Raw genomic sequence first — 24,997 nt, forward strand, 5'->3', positions numbered from 1 at the left:
CAGAGCAATTAAGATGGAAATGCCCATCTTCCTTCTGTGATGACCATCTGTGTTCCTCGCCAGGGTTGAGGAAAGGGACCCAGTTCCAAACGTCTGACAGGGATGTGGGTCCTAAAGCAGATGCCAACAGTCATGAGGGAGCTCGAGGCTTAGGTAATGGCGGATATTCTAGCTCTACAAGACATCAACCTTAGCAAGAACCAGCATCACCAGAGTGCACCCAGTACCTGAGTGCTGGCCTCAGAGCTGAGGACACAGAGTCAGCAGGGGCTTGGGCAGAGGAGAGGGCCCCATGCCCTTGGAAACAGGGATCCCTACTTGCCTGGAAGGCCAGGGAGGGGCCACGGTGAGCAGAACCCCGTGGAAAGTTCAAGGGGACACAGTGCCAACCAATGGGAAGATGAGCTATGGGGGAAAAGAGACAGACAGGAAAGGATGGAAGGAGTGAATACCCACCCCTTCTATTTTACCCTGACTGGGCCTTGGCAGGCTTCCCTGGGACTCCATCCGTGCGCGGCCAGGAGTTGATCCCACCAGCTCTGCACAGACCTCCTCAAAGCCAAGGTCAGGGGTCTGCAGAGGTGGGTGGGGGATGCCAGGGAGCCAGCTGTGGGGCTTCTCGCTTCATTACAGTCACTGCCCTTTATAAATATTTATAGCAGTTCTTCTGCTAAAAATAACATCCTGGAGCCCAGGGAGGAGGAAAAACTAAATGAAAATCACCGGGAACGGGACTTGATCACGTGTACCCGAGCCCAATGGACCCCTAAGGCGAAAGGCTCCGAGCAGCGCCCCCGGCGGCGCGCCCCCTGGCGGCCACGGAGTCCGCGGCGCAGAGAGTCCCTCCCGCCCTCTGCCAGGCGGCCAGCCGGGCTGCGGCGCGCGGCGCGATCTCCGCCCCTCCCTCCCGGGTTGCAGGCGGCGGCATCACACGGGGCGGGCGGAAGCCTAACCAGTGTGAGGCTATTTTTAGCACCGTGGCCAGGGTGTGAATGTCTACAGAGCCGAGCAAGGCCTGACGCTTTCTTTGCACGCTAGAAGAAACCTGTTGGTTCTTAAAGGTCAAAGATAAGGAAACTTGTGCCCCCACGTTTGGGAACACCCCACGTGCTGGCCAGACGCCAGGCAGAGTTCTATCAGGTCACAAACACACAAGAGCTTGGTGCTTTTTCTTTTCTCTTTTCAACCTCCAGGTAAATTCCTGATGCGGAGATGAGACCATGCCCTGAGGGGAGTGATGAAGGTGCTAGTACATGCAGGGCTGTGCAGGGGGAGGCCCACCAGCTGTGTCACGCAGCCCCTCCCCGCTTCCCACCGGCTCTGGCTCCCCTCTCCCTGGCGGGTGGAGTGACGTCTGGCAGCCTGCAAGCCTGGTCCAGGTGTGCGGTGGAAAGATGGAGAGGAATGTGCCTCTGGGGGAAGACCTTGCCTTCGCCATGTCGGCGCCAGCTTGCTCCTCGTCCTCTGTGCCTGCGCAAGACACACTCACCGTTAGTCACGGGCACTGCTGAGGGTTCAGGACAAAAGCTGCTAACATCTACTGTGAACAGGAGGCCCTGCGGGGAGGGGCTGCTAGGATGCTGGGCGCCTTTCAAGCGCTGAGCTGAAGGGTGGTACCTAGGGTCCTCTGCTACCATTCCTGAGAGTCAGGAAGTGTTTCCGTGGAGAACTGGGTTCACAATGCAAGGTTTGGAATGGGGTGCTTTCTTGGGGAGAACTGTGGCCCAGGAGAAGGGCAGGGAGGACTGAGGTGTGCCGATGAATACAAAGAGGAAAGGGAGGAAGCCTCAGCCCCAGGCCACCAGAGCGCAGGCCCGGGCATCCATGGAACCGCGGCGCCCAAGTTTAATGCTTTTAGTTTAACTCCCGACTGTTGGTGTTTCTCATCACCCCTGATGTGGGTCAGAGAGGGCACGATTAGGAGGCAGAAAAACCGGCTCCAATTCTGCTTCTGGCATACAGCTTCCGGTGTGGGGCTTTGGTTTCCTCCATGTGCAACAAGGCGGTGGGGGCACATGGCTCTGCCACGTTTCCTTGCACCCCAGTTCCTTCCGCCCGGGGGAGAGAGGGGCTCTGGCAGGCTCCTGCAGGGCGAGTCAGTTCCTGATTTCCCTCCTCGGCTGCCACGGCCTAGGCTTGCTTGGGAAAGGACCTTGCCTGAATGTGCACAGTGAGTTTAGGGAGAAGCGTCTCTCCAGGCCCCTGGGGCACTGTGATTTCCAGGGCAGCGAGAGAATGCGCGTGGCCCAGGTGCTGCCCACCTCTCAGCTTGCACAATCCAGAGTCAGCGCAGGCTGAGGCTGCAGGGGCCCCAGGGGAACGGGCAGAGCCCTTCAATGGCCTGGCGCAGTTGGGCAGAGAGGGCTGAGAGGGCCAGAAGCTATTCCAGGATGACAAGACTTGGGAAAGTCTGAAAAGACTCCTTTTCTGGATTGTGGGGCTAGGGCCCTGGCTTTTTCACCTAAGGAAGATGCCTAATTTTTAAATATAAGAAGTAGGGGAAGGGGGAGGGAAGACAAGATTTTAAAATGGAGAAGTCTGATATCTTGGCGCTGGGACTAGAAAGAGTTAAGGTGTGGAGATGGAAAATGGGAATGACTAATTCCTAAAGGCAATGAGCATCTGCCACTGGAGCAGTCTGTACTTTTCTGCACTGCTTCTTCAGGAAGTGAGAAGGTGCAGCTTGGCCGGGCACCATGGGTAGCGGCTTGGTCAGCCCTATATGTAGTGTGATCCTGCATGAATCACATGTCTGTGGGTTAGGGACTGTGACTCGGTGCAGTGCTGGGTGACAGAATCCAGGGACGCACTGGCTGTGGTTTGGATCCCAGGAAGGAAGTGGGCAGTGGCTATGGTAAAGGAGCATGGGAGGCAGTGCTCCCCAGGGAGGTGGCCTTGCTCAGCACGCCCTGTTGCAGCCAACGGTGTTGGGTCTGCCAACGCCATCCCAACACAGAGGTCACCAGGCCATGCCCAAGGACCAGGCATGCAGACAGTGCCGTGCAAGACAGGACATGGCCTAGAAATAGGGCAAGGAGGGCACATGGCCAGGGTGGGCAAAGGGAAGGGAGTCGGGCTCTTGCATCTTCACCTGTTAGGACTGTCCTGGCTTGGGACCTGTGACTGCAGAAAGGAAAGGGAAGGGAAGATGTTGAGGAAGGAGGGAGGGGCCGTGGGGAGGCAGAGGACTCTCTGTACTCACCTGAGCTTCCTCTGTGTCCGGCTCCTCTGCTAACCTGTGGCAGCACGGGCAGAAACAACACGCTGAGGTCACGGCCAGGTCTTCTCATGCCCCAGACTATGCTTCCCTGAACCACCCACTCCAGGGGCTTCCTTGCTTCTCCCCTGTTACTTGTGTGTTGACTTTTCCCACCCAGGTATGACAGCAGGCTAGAGTCATACTTTCTACTACCATAGCCAACCCAAGGCAGCTATGGAGACAGATGCTTCTCAGGAGAAGGAAAGTCATTAAAAATGGAATCAAATCTCCTTAAATCCAGGGAGCAGTTACATGAGGGGGGCAAAGCCTACCCAGCTCTAAAAGTTCCCCAAGGGACTGCACCTTGGGTGAGGGCAGTCCCCCTCCTGCAGATAGTCTGCTTTGAAAAGCCATGCGCTTGCTCACCCGGGGCTCGAGCACTGCCTGGCCCCTCCCGAGCCTGTTCTGTTCTCTGAGGGCCACTGCTGTCCAGCCTTGCACCAGGGCTCTTTATGGATGCAAACTGGATTTACAGCCCCCACACCGGGATGGCAGGGTCTGGGAGGGGAGATTCTGAAGGACACAGGAGCGTAACATGAGGCTCTGGAGGGTGGAGAAGACATACTATGGGGGAAGGTGTCAGTCTGTGCTTCTGTGTGTCTTGGTTACACTTCTCTGAGAAGATGCATAGGAGGAAGGGTACCCCAATGGAGCAGAAGCGTTCCCCAGGATGCAGCCAGCCAGCCAGCCAGGGGCGAACAGGGAGAGGCGTGAGGTAGGGGTGAATATGGCAGGGAAGTTCAGCTTGGTCCAGATTCTTCAAAAGTCCCATTTGACTCTCAGAGTTTCCCTATCGAGCAGACTGTTTGCCTGACAGTGCTGACCAAATTCTGTTTATATTACGTCAGCATGGTTTCAACCCCAAAGAAGCAAATACACTCTCTCTCTCTCTTTACAGTTGACAGTTACAGATCTCTGGTGTCCAGGTGACTGCAGTTAGTTCTAGGTCTGTAAAATTTCAGGCCTAGCTCATGGCAGAGAATCAGGAGGTCCACCCACAAAAACACTTAGTCTTAGAAAAATGCCTATGTATCAGCTACATTGTAGTTTCAGGGACATATCATAGGACCTGTATAATGTGGAGAGCCAAACATAAAAACTCTACCATCTCTCACCCCAACTATTAACACTCTTGGCCTTAGGGATGACACCAGAAAGTCACATAAAATTCAGGCATTCCCACAAAAAGATTTCACATAGACATACAGGCATTCTAGTATATGCATTGAAAGACAGACAAGGAGCTCTAAGAGCAAGAGGCACAGAAACAAGAGATGAGGACAGGGCAGTGCAGGTGTAAAGACAGCACCCTGGGGCCTGGAGGGCTGGGCAAGGGAAACCCAGTCTGATGAGGACAGGGCAGTGCAGGTGCAGAGACAGCACCCTGGGGCCTGGAGGGCCAGGCAAGGGAAACCCAGTCTGATGCAGACAGGACAGTGTAGGTACAAAGATTAACGCCCTGGGGCCTGGAGGGCCGGGAAAGGGAAACCCAGTCTGATGAGGACAGGGCAGTGCAGGTGCAGAGACAGCACCCTGGGGCCTGGAGGGCCGGGCAAGGGAAACACGGTCTGATTCCCATGTGAGGCACGGCCCACACTCAGAATGGAACCAGGATAAGGGCTGGAGTTCGTAGCCAGGGCAAGGCCTCAGTGGCTGGGGCAGAGTCCTAGGTTTGCTTTGGGGGAGTGAAGGGGACTGAGGAGAGGCCATGGGAAAAAGCTACTGGGGAAGGGAGGGGCAGGTGAAGGGAGGCCAGAGATGCAGCTGTTACGTCTTCAGCCAGGAACATTCCACATGAATGCTGGGATTTGGTTGGCATGTGCGTGTGTGTGTGCATGTGTTTGGAGCATGTGTTTACACCAGTGTAAATTTATCTATCTCTTCACCTCTTGCCCTCCTGCCTTCTTTCTTATGTGTGTGCGTAAGTCAACTGTTTCTACATTTCTATGAAGCATTCCTAGATGTCTGACACACTACTCTCTCTAATGTGACCTTTTATTTTTATTTTTTAGAGATAGGGCTTTGCTCTGTCACCCAGGCTGGAATGCAGTGGCATGACTATGGCTCACTGCAGCCTTATACTCCTGGGCTGAAGCAATCCTGCCTCTGGCTCCCAAGCAGCTGGGACTACAGGTGTGCACTACCACATCTGGCTAATTACTTTTATTTTTTGTAGAGATGGGGTCTTGCTATGTTGCCTACGCTGGTCTCGAACTCCTGGCATCAAGTGACCCCCCTGCCTCAGCCTCCCAAAGTGCTGGGATTACAAGCGTGAGCCACCATGGCCAGCCTAGTCTGACCTTTTGGCGTCCATGCCACATACATCATTCTCATCAACTCAGTGGTGCTGCTGTCCACTTCCTCCCAGGACTAGCTCAGACTCACTAGATGATTTCAGAATCTGCAGAATGTTCTTCCTCTTCTCCCAGTTTCTTCCTCAGCAATTTCAATTCCTTGCTGACAAATTCCTTGCCCCCTGAGACTCCAAAGACCTCTCTCTCTTAGCCACACCAGCCCCTATGGGCCAAGAACACCCCAGACCTGCTGTCCCATAGGTTTCCCTTTCTTGTCACAGCTTCCTTACCTGTAGCTCCCACTTGACTTATATCCTTCCTTAAATAAGACCACTCCACTTCCCTTAGTCTACCAGTTCTGCTCAGACTAAAGCATGGGTATTAGAGTTAAACTCAGGCTGTGCCATTTATCACCTGCAGGTTCTTTCACTCCCCCGAGCCTTGTTCAGAATTCCTCCCTGGGAAGGCTGCTGCTGGCTCCTCCGCATCCTTCCTGCTCTCCCTACCTTCACCTCCTTGGGGTGACCAGCCACTGCATTTCTCTCCCCTGATAAGGTACTCTCTATCTCATCACCCCATTTATTTCCTTTGATTTGCTCATGTATTGACTTCCTACTAAGCACCAGGCACTGGAACACAATATGAACAAAACAGACTAAAATCTCTGCCTTGGGGAGCTGATGTTTAGGAGGAATCCAGCAACTAACACATTAATGTGCGACAGAAGGACAGCTCACCCTCAAATATCCAAAGAAAATTTTGTTTTCTGTTCAGTATAACATAGAAGGATGAAGATTAAGAGCATGAAGTTTGGAGTCAGAAAGACCCAGTTCTCTGCTTTTTTGAGACAAAGTCTCTCTTTGTCGCGCAGGCTGGAGTGCTGTTCCATGATCTTGGCTCACTGCAACCTCTGCCTCCTGAGTTCAAGGGATTCTCCTGTCTCAGCCTCCCGAGTAGCTTCGATTACAGGCATGCACCACCACACCTGGCTAATTTTTGTATTTTTAGTAGAGACAGGGTTTCACCACGTTGGCCAGGCTGGTCTCGAATTCCTGGCCTCAAGTGATCCACCCACCTCGGCCTCCCCAAGTGCTGGGATTATAGGAGTGAGCCACCACACCCGGCCTAATCTCTGCCATTCAACAGCTACATGAACAACAGCTCTCTGAGCCTATTTCCTCATGGGTAAAACAGGGATATTCGAATTTGTCTCACAGTGTTGTTAAGGATTAGATGAGATCATCATATGTGAAAATCATTCCATGCAGCTCTTCCCAGATGTCATGTGTTAAGCAGGTTTGATATATAATGAAACTAGGAAGGCACTACTGTCCTTTGCTGACACCTTCCCTTCTTGCTTTTATTCTTCCACGAAGCCACAAAACCACTTGGCTATTCTGGCCCACAATAATATCTTCCTTTTCAGAAACCCTTATTATACTTATATGTTGAAAGTTTTATGATTAGCTTTTTCTGTCACTTCATTTGATCTCCTGTTTATTTTGCATTTTTGGTCTTCCTTTTTTTTTTTTTTTGGAGATGGAGTTTTACTCTTGTTGCCCAGGCTGGAGTGCAGTGGCGCGATCTTGGCTCACTGCAATCTCCGTATCCTGGATTCAAGCAATTCTCCTGCCTCATCCTCCCCAAGTAGCTGAGACTACAGGCACCTGCCACCACACCTGGCTAATTTTTTGTATTTTTAGTAGAGATGAGGTTTCACTATGTTGGCCAGGCTGCTGGTCTTGAACTCCTAACCTCATGATCTACCCGGCTCAGTCTCCCAAAGTGCTGGGATTACAGGCATGAGCCACCGCGCTCCGGCCTGGTCTTGCTTTCTTAACTAGATCATAAACTTCTCCAGTCAAAGGGTCATCTTTTGTGTTCTACTTGTATCTACTTCCTGTATCCCAACCACCTATCCCAGGATCAGGAAATGAAGCTCTTGGTGATTGACTGACATTGGCTCCTGGAAGGTAAAACCTGACTGTCAGATGGGAAAAGTAGGTACAGGGAACTCGGGTCCGAAAGCTCTGGGAAAGGTGGTGGCAGGGAGGAAGGCAGAAACAAAGTGGGGGGCAGTTCATCCATGAGCTCTGGCTCCCCATTTAAACTAGGAGTCCTGTTGAGCTGCCTTTACCTCTGTCTTTCCCATTGTGCATCTTCTCTTCTTCTTCCTCTGCACCTTCCTCTGCTGTGAAAACAAGTCCAGGGAGGCCAGTGACCCTTCAGCACAGGACAAGTTCAGAAGGAGGGTGAACAAAGCAACTGCTGAGGCTTGGGAGGAAACTCTAGCTAACAGCTCCTGGCTGCAGGCCTCCGAGGGTGCTTCAGCTCACCAGTCTGCACTTGTGTGGCCCACGCCCCAGCACTGTTGAATAGGAGCCCGTGAGCCCAGAGCCACAAGGAGCAGTGCAGTCACATCACTCACTTTCCTGACCGGGGCAGGGGGCGTGCGGTGTGGGGTTGCGTGCCTCCGTTCTGTGCCTGTCTGCCCTCAGCTGGTGATGACCAGGGAGACATCTAATGTCTTGCATTCAGGTTTAAGAAAGTGACCATACAATATATGGTGGGGGAATACCTAGATTAATATGGGGTTCTGTAAAAAAAAAAAAAAAAAATCCGGATGTTTTAGCTGATGATAAACTTAAAATGACCGCACAGCGCAAAGTGGCTATGTGGGAAGCGCTAATGCTGTCTAAGGTGCTTTTCCAGGGGCCACTCAAGAGGGTCACAGATGCCTTGTGCTCTGCAGGGACAAGATCCCCTGTGATGGACAGCAGGGTGCCCAGCCCTGGGCATGCACTTTGAATAGGAGCCTTGGAAAATGGCCACATCCTGGTGTGGTCAAGCAGGCTGGTAAGAGAAAACCATGTCATGTTTGGAAAGGTTGAAGGAATTGGGTGTAGCAGTCTTCAGAGGAGAACGCTAGGAAGGGTTATCATCTGCCATCCAACCCGTGACAGGTGAGCCTGCAGAGGAGGGACTGAGCTTGTCCTGGGTGGCTTTGGAGGACAGGGATAAATCAATTACAGAAAGGCAGATTTTGGCTCCCCACTGAGGAAGAACTTTCCAGTGATTAGAGTTGATCATGAATGAGCTCACTGGAAATATTCAGAGGACTGTTTTATTGGGTGGCAAGTTAGATTAAATGACTTCTAACATCCTTTCCAATTTTTTTCTTTTTCTTTTTTTTTTGAGATGGAGTTTTGCTCTTGTTGCCCAGGCTGGAGTGCAGCAGCGCAATCTCGGCTCATGCAACCTCTGCATCCCAGGTTCAAGTGATTTTCCTGCCTCAGCCTCCCGAGTAGCTGGGATTACAGGCATGCACCACCACGTCCGGTTAATTTTGTATTTTCAGTAGAGATGGGGTTTCACCATGTTGGTCAGGCTGGTCTTGAACTCCTGACCTCAGGTGATCCACCTGCCTCAGCCTACCGAAGTGCTGAGATTACAGGCGTGAGCCACTGTGCCTGGCCTCGATCCTTTCCAATTCTAGGATTCCATTATCTGTGAAAAAACTTTATAAAGATGAGGAGTACAAGCTATGTACATACAGTATGTATATACTGTATAGACTATATGTAAAGATAATCCAAGTATGTCCTCTCATTGGAACAAAAACCTGTCAAGTCACTGTCAAGGAGATAGTAAAAACGTGTTGGTGTTGGGCGAAGCTGTTCTATTCATTGAGAAATTGGTACCCTCACATGTAAAGGGAGTTTATGTCTGCATGTTAGAGGGATACCATGCCATGTGTGGCTTTGGTCCACATCTACCTGCAGGCTTCAGTGACTGAAAGAACATCAGGGAAAGGGGCCTCTGGGACTCTGGGTTTGATGTCTTGTCCTGGAGGGGAGTAAGATCTCTGGCTTAATGCTCTGAAGACCCAAGTTCTAGGACCAGCTTTCCCCCTTCAAGCTGCACGACCTTAGGCAGACAACTTTTCTGATAAGCATATGCAACATTTCTAAAGTAAGGGACTGGACAATGTGCTCTCTAAGGCACCTTCCAAATTACACTACATAATTTTGTTGAAACCATTCTTTCCTACTATGAGACACTGCTGAGTATTCCTATAACCTTTAAATTTTTGTGAAGCTATTTGGTCTCTATGTGCTTTATGCTTAATGGTATTTAATGACCTCTCACCCCAGCACGATGAACGCAGAAGCCACTTATTTTGCATAAACTCTAATAAGTGGCCATGAAGTACAAGTGTAGTTAATTTCCATGGCCCGAAATTCCCTAAGAAATTTCCTCTAAAAGTGGGATTTCTCTGGCATCTGTGGGGAGCTGTATTAGGGAAAGTGCCTTCTAATCACCTGTGAGGTCATCCCAAAGGCTGTCACCTCTTCTGTTCATGGGTACAGAGGGGAGCCGTGCTTCTGACGGGGGTTGAGAAACAGTGCTAGAATGGAGAGGGTGGCGCCATCAAACCAGAGAAGCAGCGTCTGACCTTCACTGGCTGGAAAGAATAGCCTGGGCCACACACTCACTTTGGTCTGTATGAAAATAGGCAGATTTGAGAGCAGAGCTGGGGGGTCTGTCCAGTCCCATGACAACCCGAAACATGTGAGCTTTCTCCTACGAAGGGCTGAAACATACCCAAGGCTTGCCTTCCCTAAGAGTGTTTGAATAAATCTATGTGTTTGAATGGTCCATGGAAAAACTGCTTTATCTTTTTATTTAATAGCCCTGTTAAGCTACTTCAAGGTATTTAAAAGCACTACATTAGGTGGAAAGAAACAAAAGAGAACCATCAGTGTGAGTGACCTACAGCACTTAGGAAGGGAAACCATTAGTTTAACAGAAAACACGGAAACCCCACCGCTGTGAAATCGTTAGTGACTCTCTGGCCCCTACGTAACTGGCAGAGTCATGGGGATTCCTGGAGATAGGATGATATGTGAATGGCCTTTTATTTTCTCTCTCTTTCCTGGGTTTTATGTAAGGTAAAGGTCTTTGGGAAGTCACTGATGTGGCGAGGTGATGGAGAGACTGAGAAAGAAGTCACAGATGAGCTGAGCACGAGGAGTGGAAGAGGCGACAGACTCAGGTCATGAACTTCAGGTGAAATCAGAGCCTGGTCATGGACAAAAGGAGGGAATAGGCTTCAAAACCAAATCAAACAGGAGAGAGCAGAAAGGCAGGAGGGGAAGGTCCAGAGCTTTCCTGGCTGATTCGGCTCCAGACTTCCAGGGAAGCTTCAGAATGAGGCGGTCGGTCAGGCCTAGGGAGAGAGCGGCTGTGGACAAAGCACAGATAGAAGACGGGGTAAGTAGGAAGGGGGCCTGCCTGCACTGAAAGGTCTGAATTTCTCCAAATTCAGCTTGCTCCACAAGATGCACTCCTGAGATAGCCTGAATGTGAAACCGCCCCTATGCAATCCTGTGTGACAGAGGCTCTCTGGGCGGAGACATCCAATGTGTTCCTAGAAGGCAAAGTTGGGTGGTGAAATGGGGTGGTGCGAGCTGGGTGGTGAGGTTCTGCCAGAGCTGGTGAGGAAGTGAGAAGGGCGTGGGCGAGGCAGGGGAGGCCGGGAAGCCGGGTGGGAGCTCTGGGTTTCACCTGAATGGAGCTCCTTCACCAGGGATGACATGGTGTTGGTGATGGAGTCAGCTGCCACCAGCAGGTCATTGCGGAGGTTTCTCCTCGTACCTGAGGAGAGGCAGAGCAGATAGGGATGCCAGGGGGGTGAGCATGGAGAAGAGACGGCTGAGCAAACGCCTCCATTCTGCCAGGCCGGAGGACACAGGTGTGGAATACCTAAGGGGAGATGGGGCCGCAGCAGCTCCACCCACTCCCAGCCACACTGGGGGCAGGAGGCACCAGCCCACTGGTCCCTCTCCCTCTGCCCTCTCTACCTAGGGAGCAGCATCCTGTCAATTCCACGCTTTGCCACCACCACACAATCCAGAGCTGGGTTCCAGAATAAGCATTCCACCGAGGTCTTCCTCAGCCTTGTGGGGGTGGGGCTCTACTCTCCACAACCACCACCACCACCTCCCCTTCTCACCTCCAGCCCCAGCAGGACTTCCCTCTGAATCCCCACCCAACTACTTAATACTGCTGGTCACTAGCTCCTCCGATGACTGTGGCAATGGCGTGCACACTATGCTGTCAGCACGGTCCCAGTTACAGTGCCTGTTACAGTCCCTTCTAGGCCAGGGAATTATTCCATCCAATTCCTCTGGAGGACACGAAGCTCAAAGGACAAAGCACTTCCCATAATCCAGAAAAAAGGGCAGAGAATCCCAGGAGGCCTGTTCTTGGCACACATCGGAAGCCTGCAGCCCTCCTGCTGGAGACCAGCCAGTCTCATGAGAAGGGGCCAGCACCTGACTTATTTACACTGTCTGTCAAAATCTGATCATTCAAGCCAAGAGCACAAAAGAGAAATGGAAAAACCTCAGCAGGAATCTTGTCCATGTTTGCAGATCCCTTCAGCTCCCTGCTGAACTCTGCTCCAGAAACTCACCTTGTGCAAAGGCCTCCTGCACGTCTCCCCCAACTCCGCTCAGTGAGTCCTGCGGACAGTGGGTGGGGGTGGAGCCGGCAGACGTGGAGCGCACTGGCATGGGCATCGGCCGGCCGCCTCCATGGGTGGGCGATGTATGTGGTGACCCTGTGGCCTGAGCCTGGAGATTCAAAGAGAGAAAATATGTTATCTCAAGTACCTGACCTCTTTGAGGAAGAAAGAAAGTACTTTTTCTCTGTCAACCGGAGCCAGCCAGCGGGCCTCAGTTCAGTGGTACAAGATCATACTTGAAAGGAAGGAGTCAGGCTGCTTCCAAGACTGGAGAGAGGAAGAAAAGGAAAAAAGGAAGGGGTCGTGCAGGGCAGGAAGAAAGAACATCATAAGAAGAGACCAAGAATGGGAGGGAAAGAAGAGGCTGGCACAGAGTGGTGGAGGACTCTCAGGAAGACAGAGTGAGCATATAGCTGGGCCAGGGCTCTAGAAGGGCTTGGCTAGCGGGGCAGGAAGTAACATGCAAACAGCTTTCATTTTGTTTGCAAACACATTCATGCACACGTTCTCATTTGGACCACCCCACCCACCCCCGGCAACCTGTCAGTGGAAAGGACATACGTGTGTGTGAGTGTGTGTGTATGTATATATTTATATATGTATATGCTTCCTTTTTGGAGACACAGTCTTGCTTTGTTGCCCAGGTGGAGTGCAGTGGTGCAATCTCAGCTCACTGTAACCTCCGCCTCCCAGGTTCAAGAGATTCTCCTGCTTCAGCCTCCCGAGTAGCTGGGACTACAAGCGTGTACCACCATGCTGGGCTAATTTTTTCTATTTTTAGTAGACACAGAGTTTCAACATGTTGCCCAGGTTGGTCTTTAACTCCTGAGTTCAGGCAATCTGCTTGCCTTGGCCTCCCAAAGTGCTAGGATTACAGGTGTGAGCCACCACACCTAGCCAGGGTGTATATTTTTATATCTATTTTATAGAAGGAAAAGAAAGCATTGTGTCAGGCAACACAGCTTGCCAGTGGGAGGCACGGGAAGAACCCCTTGACTCCAAGGGTGGCAGTGTGCACTCTGCAGGCTGCGCCCCCACTCCCCCAGGGCATGCTCTGAGCATGTGGGGAGCTTGGCTGCAGGCTGCAAGCGGGGCCATCGGGCCAGTCATGCCACACGCACTGCACACACACAGCGAGGCTGTCTGGGGCCATCCCGTAGGGACGAGGTGAAAAGGACACGTAGTAAACAGAAACTGAGCTTTCCTTGGGAGGCCCTGGTACAGTTGTGGAGAAAGTTTGGAGCAATGGGATAAAATAAATAAAAGGAGAAAACGAATCAAGGGCCGCTCACTGAGATGTGGGCTCTGGAGCTCTTCAGCACAACATGAACTGAGTGTGACAGGTGGACTAGGGTTTTCTGTGGAAGCAAAACTGGAAAAAATATAAGCCAAAGTGTGAGAGTGAGTTCAAATGAAGATAGTTATCCTTCTGGGGAGCTAGCTCAGAAACCTCACATACAAACAGAATTGGCCCTGAACAGGTAGACAGGCTGGACACACCATACCCCACTGCAGTGCTTCAACCGTGTGGCCACCAAACTCAACAGAAATGGATTGTTTTCTGTGGTTCTTACTTTGAATCATTTGTGTGTGTATGTGTGTGTGTGTGTGTATGTATGTGTGTGTATTTCAAGAAGTTAAAAAAATACAGAAAACTAAAAAGTACAACATAATTAACCACCCCAAATTGGTAACTTCATATCGTGTCAAATGTATTTCAACCTAAAAATATTGCAGATAAATCTGAAGACTGCTTTGACCACCAGTTCTTTCCTGTTCCAGTTCTTTCCTCTCCTCCCTTCAGAGGCAACCATTATCAAAGATTTTGGTGTGAAACTTTTAACCTATATGTGCATATATAGCTATGAATAATAAATGGTATTTCATGCTTTTAAATTTTGCATGAATGGTGTTGTACTGCTCATATCACTTTGCAATTTGCTTTAATCACTTAGCATGCTTTCTGAGATCTTTCCATGATATAAATAAACATGAACTAAATCAAAATGGATCATAGTAACTATAAGAGCTAAAACTAAAATGGATCATAGTAACTATAAGGGCTAAAATTATAAAACTTCTCTAAGAAAACACCCAAACCATGATATGTAAAAACAAAACAAAACAGATAAACTGGCTTTCATTGACATTTTAAACTTTTTCTTTTTCTTTTTTTTGAGACGGAGTTTCACTTTTTCACCCAGGCTGGAGTGAAGTGGCACGATTTTGGCTCACTGCAACCTCCGTCCCCTGGGGTCAACCGATTCTCCTGCCTCAGCCTCCAGAGTAGCTGGGATTACAGGTGCGTGCATGCCACCATGCCTGGCTATTCTTGTATTTTTAGTAGAGACGGGGTTTCGCCATCTTGGCCAGGCTGGCCTCGAACTCCTGACCTCAGGTGATCCACCTGCCTCGGCCTCCCAAAGTGCTAGCATTACAGGTGTGAGCCACTGAGCCCGGCCAAACCTCTGCTTTTCAAAAGACATCATTAAACAACATATGGACAAATCAATTCAGAATGAATCAATAACTTAAACATAGGAGCTGAAATTATAACATTCTTAGAAGAAAACATGAGGGGAAGGATTTATAATCTTGGATTAGGCAATGACTTTTTTTTTTTTTTTTTGAGATGGATTCTCGCTCTGTCACCCAGGCTGGAGTGCAGTGGCGCTACCTCGGTTCACTGCAAGCTCTGCCTCCCGGGTTCATGCCATTCGCCTGCCTCAGCCTCCCGAGTAGCTGGCACTACAGGCGCCCGCCACCACGCCTGGCTAATTTTTTGTATTTTTCGTAGAGATGGGGTTTCACCAGGTTAGCCAGGATGGTCTCGATCTCCTGACCTCGTGATCCGCCTGCCTCGACCTCCCAAAGTGCTGGGATTACAGGCGTGAGCCACTGCACCCAGCCTAGGCAATGACTTTTTAGATATGACATCAAAAGCCCAAGCTATGAAAGAAAAACTAGATACACTGAGTATTATCAAAAGTAAAACTTTTGTGCTTTGAAGAATACCATCAAGAAAGTGAAAGTCAACCCCCAGAAAGGGAGAAAATGTTTGCAAATTATATATGATACATGATCTATATATAAAATATATAAAGAACTCCTCTTACAACTCAATAATAAAAGGATAAATAATATTGTAAAATGGGCAAAGGATCTGCAGAGACATTCCTCCAAAGATATATAAATGTCCAATAAGTACATGGAAAGATGCTCAACATTATTAGGGAAATGCAAATCAAAACTACAATGAGACACCACTGCACACCCACAAGGATGGCTATAATAAAAAAGACAGGTAGTAACAAGTGTTGGCAAGGATGTGAAGAAATTAGAACCCTAATACACTGCTGATAGAAATGTAAAATGGCCATAGGATAGGCCACAAAACAAGTCTCAGTAAATTTAAGAAAACCAGAATTATATCAAGTACTCTATCACACGACATTAGAATAAAATTGGAAATCAACTCCAAAAGGAACCCTCAAAACCATGCAAATACATGGAAATTAAATAATCTGCTCCTGAATGATGGTTGGATCAACAATGAAATCAAGATGGAAATTTAAAAATTATTTGAACTGAATAATAGTGACAGAATCTATCAAAACCTCTGGGATATGGAAAAAGCGGTGCTAAGAGGAAAGTTCACAGCATTAAATGCCTGCATCAAAAAGTCTGAAAGAGCACAGACAATCTAAGGTCACACCTCACAGAACTGGAGAAATAAGAACAATTCAAGCCAAAACCCAGCAGAAGAGAAATAACAAACCCAGCAGAAGAGCAGAACTAAATGAAACTGAAACACACACATACAAAACAATACAAAAGATAAATGAAACAAGCCAGGCACGGTGGCTCACGCCTGTAATCCCAGCACTTTGGGAGGCCAAGGTGGGTGGATCACTTGGGGTCAGGAGTTCGAGACCAGTCTGGGTAACATGGTGAAACCCCATCTCTACTGAAAAAACAAAAATTAGCAGGGTATGGTGGTGCACGCCTGTAATCCCAGCTACTCGGGAGGCTGAGGCAGGAGAATCTCTTGAACCCGGGAGGTGGAGGCTGCAGTGAGCTGAGATCACACCACTGCACACCAGGCTGGGCAACAGTGCGAGACTCCATCTCAAAAATGAACAAACGAATGAGTGAATGAAACCAAAAGCTGGTTCTTTGAAAAGATAAACAAAATTGGTAGACCATTAGCAAGATTAACCAAGAAAAGAAGAGAGTAGATCCAAATAAGCTAAATTAGAAATGAAACAAGAGATACTACTACTGATACCACAGAAATGCAACAGATTTAAAGCTACTATGAACACTTTTACATGCATAAACTAGAAAACCTAGAGGAGATGGATAAATTCCTGAAAATATACAACTCTCCTAGATTAAACCAGGAAGATACAGAATCTCTGAACAGACCAATAACAAGCAGCGAGATTGAAATGGTAATAAAAAAATTGCCAACAAAACACAGTCCAGGACCAGATGGATTCACAGCTGAACTCTATCAGACACTCAAAGAAGAATTGGTACCAATCCTATTGACACTATTCCAAAAGAGAGAAAAAGAGGGAATCCTGTGTAAATCATTCTGTGAAGCCAGTATCACCCTAATACCAAAACCAGGGAAGGACATAAAACAAGAAAGCTATAGACCAATATCCCTGATGCACAAATCCTCAACAAAATACTAGTGAACCAAATCCAACAGCATATCAAAAAGATAATCCACCATGATCAAGTGGGTTCCATACCAGGGATGCAGGGATGGTTTAACATATGTAAGTCAATGAATGTGATATACCACATAAACAGAATCAAAAACAAAAATCACATGATCGCTTCAATAAATGCAGAAAAAGCATTCGACAAAATCCAACATCCCTTTATGATTAAAACCCTCAGCAAAGCTGGCATAGAAGGGACATACCTTAATGTAATAAAAGCCATCTATGACAAACCCACAGCCAATATTATATGGAACAGGGGAAAGCTGAGAGCATTCCCCCTGAGAACTGGAACAAGACAAGGATGCCCACTTTCACCACTTCTATTCAACATAGTACTGGAAGTCCTAGCCAGAGCAATCAGACAAGGGAAAGAAACAAAGGACATCCAAATCGGTAAAGAGAAAGTCAAACTGTCACTGTTTGCTGATTATATGATTGTATACCTAGAAAATTCTAAAGACTCATCCAAAAAGCCCCTAGAATTGGCAAATGAATTCAGCAAAGTTTCAGGATACAAAATTATTATACACAAATCAGTAGCTCTGCTATATATCAACAGCGACCCAGCTGAGAATCAAATCAAGAACTCAACCCCTTTCAGAATACCTGCAAAATAAAATAAAAATAAAATAAAATAAAGTAAAATAAAATACTTAGGAATACACTTAACCAAGGACATGAAAGACCTCTGTAAGGAAAACTATCAAACCTGCTGAAATAAATCACAGATGAGACAAACAAATGGAAACACATCCCATGCTCATGGATGGGTAGAGTCAATATTGTGAAAATAATCATACTGCCAAAAGCAATCTACAAATTCAATGCAATTCCCATCAAAATACCACTGTCATTCCTCACATAACTAGAAAAAACAATCCTTAAATTCATATGGAACCAAAAAAGAACCCACATAGCCACAACAAGACTAAGCAAAAAGAATAAATCTGGAGGCATCACATTACTTAACTTCAAACTATACTATAAGGCCTCAGTCACCAGAACAGCATGGTACTGGTATAAAAATAGGCACATCCAATGGAACACAATAGGGAACCCAGAAATAAAGCCAAATACACCCAATTGATCTTTGACAAAGCAAACAAAAACAAAAAATGGGGAAATGACACCCTACTTAACAAATGATGCTGAGATAATCGGTAAGACACGTAGAAGAATGAAACTGGATCCTCATCTCTTACCTTATACAAAAATCAACTCAGGATGGATCAAAGACTTAAATCTAAGACCTGAAACCATAAAGATACTAGAAGATAACATCGGAAAAACCCTTCTAGACAATGGCTTAGGCAAAGACTTCATGACCAAGAACACAAAAGCAAATGCGACAAAGATAAATAGATGGGACTTAACTAAACTAAATAGCTTCTGCACAGCAAAAGAAATAATCAGCAGAGTTAACAAACAACCCACAGAGTGGGAGAAAATCTTCACAAACTATACATCTGACACAGGACTAATATCCAGAATCTACAAAGAAAACAAATCAGCAAGAAAAAAACAATTCTATAGAAAAGTGGGCTAAAGGACATGAACAGAAAATTCTCAAAAGATGATATACAAATGGCCAACAGCTATATGGGAAAATGCTCCAGTTACTAATTATCAGGGAAATGCAAATCAAAATTACAATGCAATACCACCTCACTCTTACAACAATGGCAATAAAAAACTCAAAAAATAATAGATGTTGGTGTGGATGCAGTGAAAAAGGAACACTTTCATACTGTTGGTGGGAATGTAAACTAGTACAACTACTATGAAAAACAGTGTGGTGATTCCTTAAAGAACTAAAAGTAGATCTACTGTTTGATCCAGCAATCCCATTACTAGGTATCTACCCACAGGGAAGTAAGTCATTATACAAAAAAGATACTTGCATACACATGTTTATAGCAGCACAATTTGCAATTGCAATTGCAAAAATATGGAACCAGCCCAAATGCCCATCAATCAATGAGTGGGTAAAGAAAATGGGATATATACACCATGGAATACTACTTAGCCATAAAAAGGAATGAAATAATGGCATTCACAACAACCTGGATGGAACTGGAGACTATTTTTCTAAGTGAAGTAACTCATGAATAGAAAATCAAACATTGTACATTCTCACTCATATGTGGGAGCTAAGCTATGAGGACACAAAGGCCTAAGAATGATACATTGGACTTTGGGGACTCGGGGAAAGGGTGGGGTGTGGCAAGGGATAAAAGACTACACACTGGGTACGATGTACACTGCTTGGATGATGGGTGTAGCAAAATCTCAGAAATCACCACTAACAAACTTATGCATGTAACCAAATACTACCTGTTCCCCAAAAACCTATTGAAATAAAAAAACTTAAAAATTTTAAAAAGTTTATGTATCACATAATATGTATACATAAATATATAAATCTCATTATACATATTTACAAATATATACACATAAATATATCAATCACATAATATACATGTATATTTGTGTACATAAATATATAAATCACGATATATACATAAATATAAATATACATAAATCTGTATTTATGTATATTTAAATATTTATATACATCTCTCTAACCACATCAGCATCAGAGTTTCTAGCAATAGCAAATATTCAAAATCTATGTGACAAAATCATGATTAAACAAATTAATACATGAATAAATCATTGCAACTGATTTGTAGGTATTTCTCACATAATTGATAAAGGTACTTCCAGTGAGCAAAGAAGCTAGATAAAAATTTATGTTGTGAAGAAAGCACTACAGATGGAATTTGCATTCTTATTTCAGCATTTTCTTTGAGTAAATAAATTAATCCTACTGAATCTTAGTTTTCTCTTACATAATATGGAATATTATAAAAGGATTAATAGACAGTGTAAGTTTAAAAAATGTAGCCCAGAATTATATATAAGAAGCCCTAATTAAATATTCCCTCCCTCCTTCTTGAAGACTGGTGCTAGGATGGTTCATAATTGCAAAAATACAGAACCAGCCCAAATGCCCATCAGTCAATGCGTGGATAAAGAAAATGTGGTAAATGCATACCATGGAATACTACTCAGTCATAAAAAGGAACAAAACAATGGCATTCATAGCAACCTGGATGGAACTGGAGACCATTATTCTAAGTGAAGCGACTCAGGAGTGGAAAACCAAACACTGTATGTTCTTATCCACAAGTGGGAGCTAAGCTATGAGAATGCAAAGGCGTACGAATGATACACTGGTCTGCAATCCCAGCACTTTGGGAGGCCAAGATGCATGGATCACTTGAGGACAGGAGTTCGAGACCAGCCTGGCCAACATGGTGAACCCTCATCTCTACTAAAAATGCAAAAATTAGCCAGATGTGGTGGTTCATGTTTGTAACCCAGCTACTTGCGAGGCTGAGGCAGGAGAATCACTTGAACCCAGGAGGTGGAGGTTGCAGGGAGCTGAGATTGTGTCACTGCACTCCAGTCTAGGTGACAAAGCAAGACCCTGTCTCAGGAAAAAAAAAAAAAAAAAGAATGATACACTGGACTTTTGGGACTTGAGGGAAAGGGCGGGAGGGGGGTGAGGGATAAAAGACTACACATTGGGTACAGTATACACTGCTTGGGTGATGAGTGTACCAAAATCTCAGAAATCACTAGAGAACTTATCCATGTAACCAAACCCCGCCCCTGTGTTCCCCCAAAACCTACTGAAATTTAAAAAAAGGAACTTAAAAAAAAAAAAGACTGGTGCTAGGGATAGCTCTTGTGACCATTCTGCAGTATCGTTAATGTTCTTTTTTCCTAACATTAAAACCTCAATCTGAGCACTGTTTTGTCTCCCTCACTACTTTTCCTTTTACCACCTTCCAATCCTTCACTGTCATGTATTTGTAGACTGCGATTCTAGGAAAATCTCAACAATTTCTGAATTGAATATAAGTTAAAAGGGATAAATTTGTCTTGAGATTTTAGATAACTTAATTTCTTTAAGCCATCTATGGAATAAAGATCAAATGTCACCCCCCCACCCCCTCCCCACCCCCACAAAGTAAAACAGTACAGCTGCTTTGGACAGACTGGCAGCAATTCCATTCATAGGTATATAGCCATGAGACATGAAAACATGTCCACACAAAAATCTGAACCCAAATGTTCATAGCAGCGTTATTCGACATAGCCAAAAAGTCAAAACCACTCAAATGTCCATTAATTCGGGAGGCCAAGGGAGAATTGCTTGAATCTGGGAGGCAGAGGTTGCAGTGAGCTGAGATTACGCCACTGCACTCCAGCCTGGGCGACAGAAAGAGACTCCACTCTGTCTCAAAAAAAAAAAAAAAAAAAAAAGAAAACATTATGCTACATGCAAGAAGCCAGTCACAGAAGACCACATATTGTATGATTCTATTTATATAAAATGTCCAGAATAGGCAAATCTCAGGGCACAGGAAGCGGGATAAGAATCTCTGAGGGCTGGTTTCAGAGTTTGCCTGGAAAAGCCTAGATTAAGTGACCAGTTCAGACAGAGTGGGAACTCAAGATAGAAATTAAATCCACTTAAAAAGAATGGGCCGGGCCCAGTGGCTCATGCCTGTAATCCCAGCACTTTGGAAGGCCAATGTGGGTGCATCACCTGAGGTCAGGAGTTCGAGACCAGCCTGGCCAACATGGCAAAACCCTGTCTCTACTAAAAATACAAAAATTAGCTGGGCATGGTGGCGCATGCCTGTAATCCCAGCTACTCGGGAGGCTGATGCAGGAGAATCACTTGAACCCAGGAGGTGGAGTTTGCAGTGAGCCGAAATGCTGCCGCTGCCCTCTAGCCTGGGCGACAGAGTGAGACTCTATCTCAAAAAAAAAAAAACAAAACATGACCTCTGAAATGCTAACACACTTCACTGTAAGACAGATGGCCAAGCCAGCATTAAACATATGGCAAGGACTCAGGAATCTCCCTCTGTATGATCTGGGCCCGGCACCATGGCCTGAGGACCGCACTTCAGAGTCACAAGACCCAGGTTAACATCCAGGCTGCTTCGTAACAGAATGACACTGAACCTTTGCAAATACTTTGATATTGAAATGATGATGGGGGATGAGACAAAAGGGGTAGGCAGGGTAGCCAGCCACATGTGTCTAAAGCTCTAGCATCTGGAAGTGAAACCTCCTGCCCACCATCAGCCTGGAAATAATCAGACCCTCTTCCTGGGATCATCGCCCAGGACATGCCTTCTGAGGAAGATAAAAACCAGATTCTAGAAGTTGTGTTTGTCCAGAGCAGTTGAAAGAGAAAAGCTACAACTTCTGGGCAGGTGTTATTTCTCCATGGGTCTTATGCCCCAGCCCTTGGCATTAGAATCATACTGGATGAAAATGAAGCCAGGAAAGAGCTGTCAGGGCCCTCCGTGAATTCTGATTTGGGTAGGGTAATACCAGTTTGCAATCCTGGGTGGGTCAGAGGCAGAAGTGATAGCCCACTAGTATGCACCAGCTTTTGCCAGGCCTGAGGCTGAGGGTTCAGGAAGCCTGGAGACTGGAGCTGATCTTGGATGAGGTATACATGATGCAAGGGATGTCAACCAACTCTGTTCCTTGGTGGTTTTGACAAGAAAGCAAAAGTGTGGGCCTGTCCACACTTGACTCTGTTGATGGGACCGTGCTCTCTCTTGCCATTCTCTCTGCTGGGAGTGCTACTCTCCCCCATGCTGTCTGACTGGCTCCTGCTGGTCCCCTGGGCATCAATCTCACTGCCATCTCCTCTGGGATGAGACAATGTCTTTCTGAGATGCTCCCACGGAACCTTGTGTGTCTCCATCACAGCACTATCTCGCTTCTTAAATTCCATCCTCTGAATCCCTGTGCTTAGCACTGGTAAATTCTTTATTAATAAACACTTGTTAAATGACAATGAAGGGCATCACATTTTTGGCCCTTTTTCTTCTGTCATGAAAAGTGGAAAAGAACAGGAAAAGGGCTAGAGCAGGTAGTAATCTCCAGGGAGTAATACATCTATCAGTCGTCAGTGAATCTTTTCTTTTTTGAGACGGAGTCTCACTCTGTCACCAGGCTGGAGTGTAGTGGCATGATCTTGGCTCACTGCAACCTCCACCTCCCAGGTTCAGATGATTCTCCTACCTCAGTCTCTTGAGTAGCTGGGACTACAGGCGTGTGCCACCACGCCCAGCTAATTTTTATATTTTTAGTAGAGATGGGGTTTCACCATGTTGGCCAGTATGGTCTCAATCTCTTGGCCTCATGATCTACCCGCCTTGGCCTCTCAAAGTGCTGAGATTACAGGTGTGAGCCACTGAGCCTGACTTTTTTTTTTTTTTTTTTTTTTTTTTTGAGACAGGATCTTGCTCTGTCTCCCACACTGGAGTGCAGTGGTGTGATCTCGGCTCACTGCAACCTCCGCCTCCTGGGTTCAAGCAATTCTCGTGCCTCAGCCTCCTGAGTAGCTGGGATTACAGACGTAAACCACCACATCTGGCTAATTTTTTGTATTTTTAGTAGAGACAGAGTTTTGCCATGTTGGCCAGGCTGGTCTTAAACTCCTGTCCTCATGTGATCTGCCCACCTCAGCCTCCCAAAGTGCTGGGATTACAGGAGTGCTGGGCCTAGCTAACCAGTGAGTCTCTATGTGAGATACTTTAACTAGATAAGCAAATGTGGTCACCAGACCTCTAAGATGGCCCCAAGTGACCCTCCCCTGCACTCATATCCGGGTGTAGTCTCCTCCCCTTCGATGTGGGCTGGGCCTACTGACTCGCTGCTAATGAATCAGACAAGTGGGATATCACTTCCAAGGAGAGGTTATAGAAGACTCTCTCTTCCTTGCTCTCACTCTCTCCTGCTTCCTTGTCCTGGTGAAGGCAGCTGCCATTCTGTGAGCTGCCCTGGGAATGGGCCCTGTGGCAGGACCGATGGTGGCTTTCAGCCATCAGCCAGCACCAAACTGAGGCCCTGTGTCCAAGGAACCATGAGGATCTGAGTCCTGTCAAGAGCCACATGCTGCTGGGCCTTGAGGTGACAACGCCTTGATGGCAGCCTTGTGCGAGACACTGAACTGAGGGGTCCGGGAAGACGGCAGCTGGGTTGCTGTGAGGTAATCCATACTTGTTATTTATTAGTAAACACGTGTTCTCCCAAGCAGCTACGTTTTGGGGTACGTTGTTGTATAGCAACAGCTAACTCATATGCTAAGGTTAAATTTTAAAAATACATTATTAGATCAATCCCATATGATGACATCTGATGAACAGAGAGCGGGTGGATGAATTCTGACATATGTGAGACCAGAACCAGAGGCCCTCAGAGGAACAAGCCAAAGAGCCCAGGAAAGAGGCCTCCAGATGAGACGGGAGGCAGGGATATACAATCGAGAAAAAAACTTCTCTGATTTGGGAATGTGCAGAGGGCCCTGAGGACATCAGCCTGTTCTGACACCAGAAGACTCACCTCTTCACTTTGTCAGCCACGACCGGGGCCTAGAGGCATTTCTCAGCTGCAAACTCATTGACCCTGAAGAACAGGGAAAGCTGCAGGCTCTCTGGCTCTTACCACATCCCAGGTGGGCACTGAGGAGGCAGCGTGCTTCAGTGAAAAGGGCACAGAGTGAGATTTTGGGAGATCTGGGCTCTTCTTGTGATTCTGTAGCACATGCATTTTAAGTTTTCTGGGGCTCAGTCTTATTTGTAAACTGAGGGAACTCAACTGGATAAAAACTGTATTTTTCAGATATAAAATTCTGTGACCTCTGATCTTTGCTAAGTTAACCTCATCTCAGACATGGCAAGAACCAACACTCTGCTTCAGTTCTGACCATTCTGGCCGTGAGGAATGCTCTTCTGGGGTCCCAGCAGCATCTTGGTCACGTCATGGCATATTCTGCTTTTACTTTTCCTTTCTCACGAGTGGAGTCAGTACCATAGCTGCTGGCCACTGAGGCCTTGTGCAGATGATGCTGATGAGGAGGTGTAGGGAGAAGGCTACTCTGTAGAAGATGGAACTATCTCAGGAACGAGTTTGAAATAAGGCCCTTCTAACTAAATAAGCACAAACTAGAGTGTGTGGCGCACATGCAGTCTGAGAAGCCTTCTGTGCACAGCAACATTCCTGACGTGCTGACAATCACCTCTGAATCTGGCTGGAGTTTGTTCATTCTGTTTACTTGATAGGCACAGGCCAG

The 24,997-nt window shown here is 46.9% G+C and overlaps 1 protein-coding gene across 24 annotated transcripts in view; it reads right to left on the reverse strand.

Annotated features, from left to right (window-relative positions):
* Nucleotides 1-1,159: 1,159 nt before the first annotated feature.
* The window catches only part of DTNB (dystrobrevin beta), a 300,791-nt gene continuing 276,953 nt past the window's right edge, over nt 1,160-24,997 (reverse strand). For 7 of the 24 annotated variants that reach the window (XM_025353993.1, XM_025354008.1, XM_025354012.1 and 4 more), the window contains 4 exons: nt 12,032-12,191; nt 11,122-11,211; nt 3,203-3,236; nt 1,160-1,470 (listed from right to left, as the gene is read on the reverse strand). In XM_025353993.1, the coding sequence (XP_025209778.1) occupies nt 3,232-3,236; nt 11,122-11,211; nt 12,032-12,191 (255 nt within the window). In that variant the 3' untranslated portion in view covers nt 1,160-1,470; nt 3,203-3,231. The other 17 variants (XM_025354010.1, XM_025354007.1, XM_025353997.1 and 14 more) reach the window with 7 other exon arrangements.

This window comes from Theropithecus gelada, chromosome 13 (genome assembly GCF_003255815.1).
Source record: "Theropithecus gelada isolate Dixy chromosome 13, Tgel_1.0, whole genome shotgun sequence".
Classification (NCBI taxonomy): domain Eukaryota; kingdom Metazoa; phylum Chordata; class Mammalia; order Primates; family Cercopithecidae; genus Theropithecus; species Theropithecus gelada.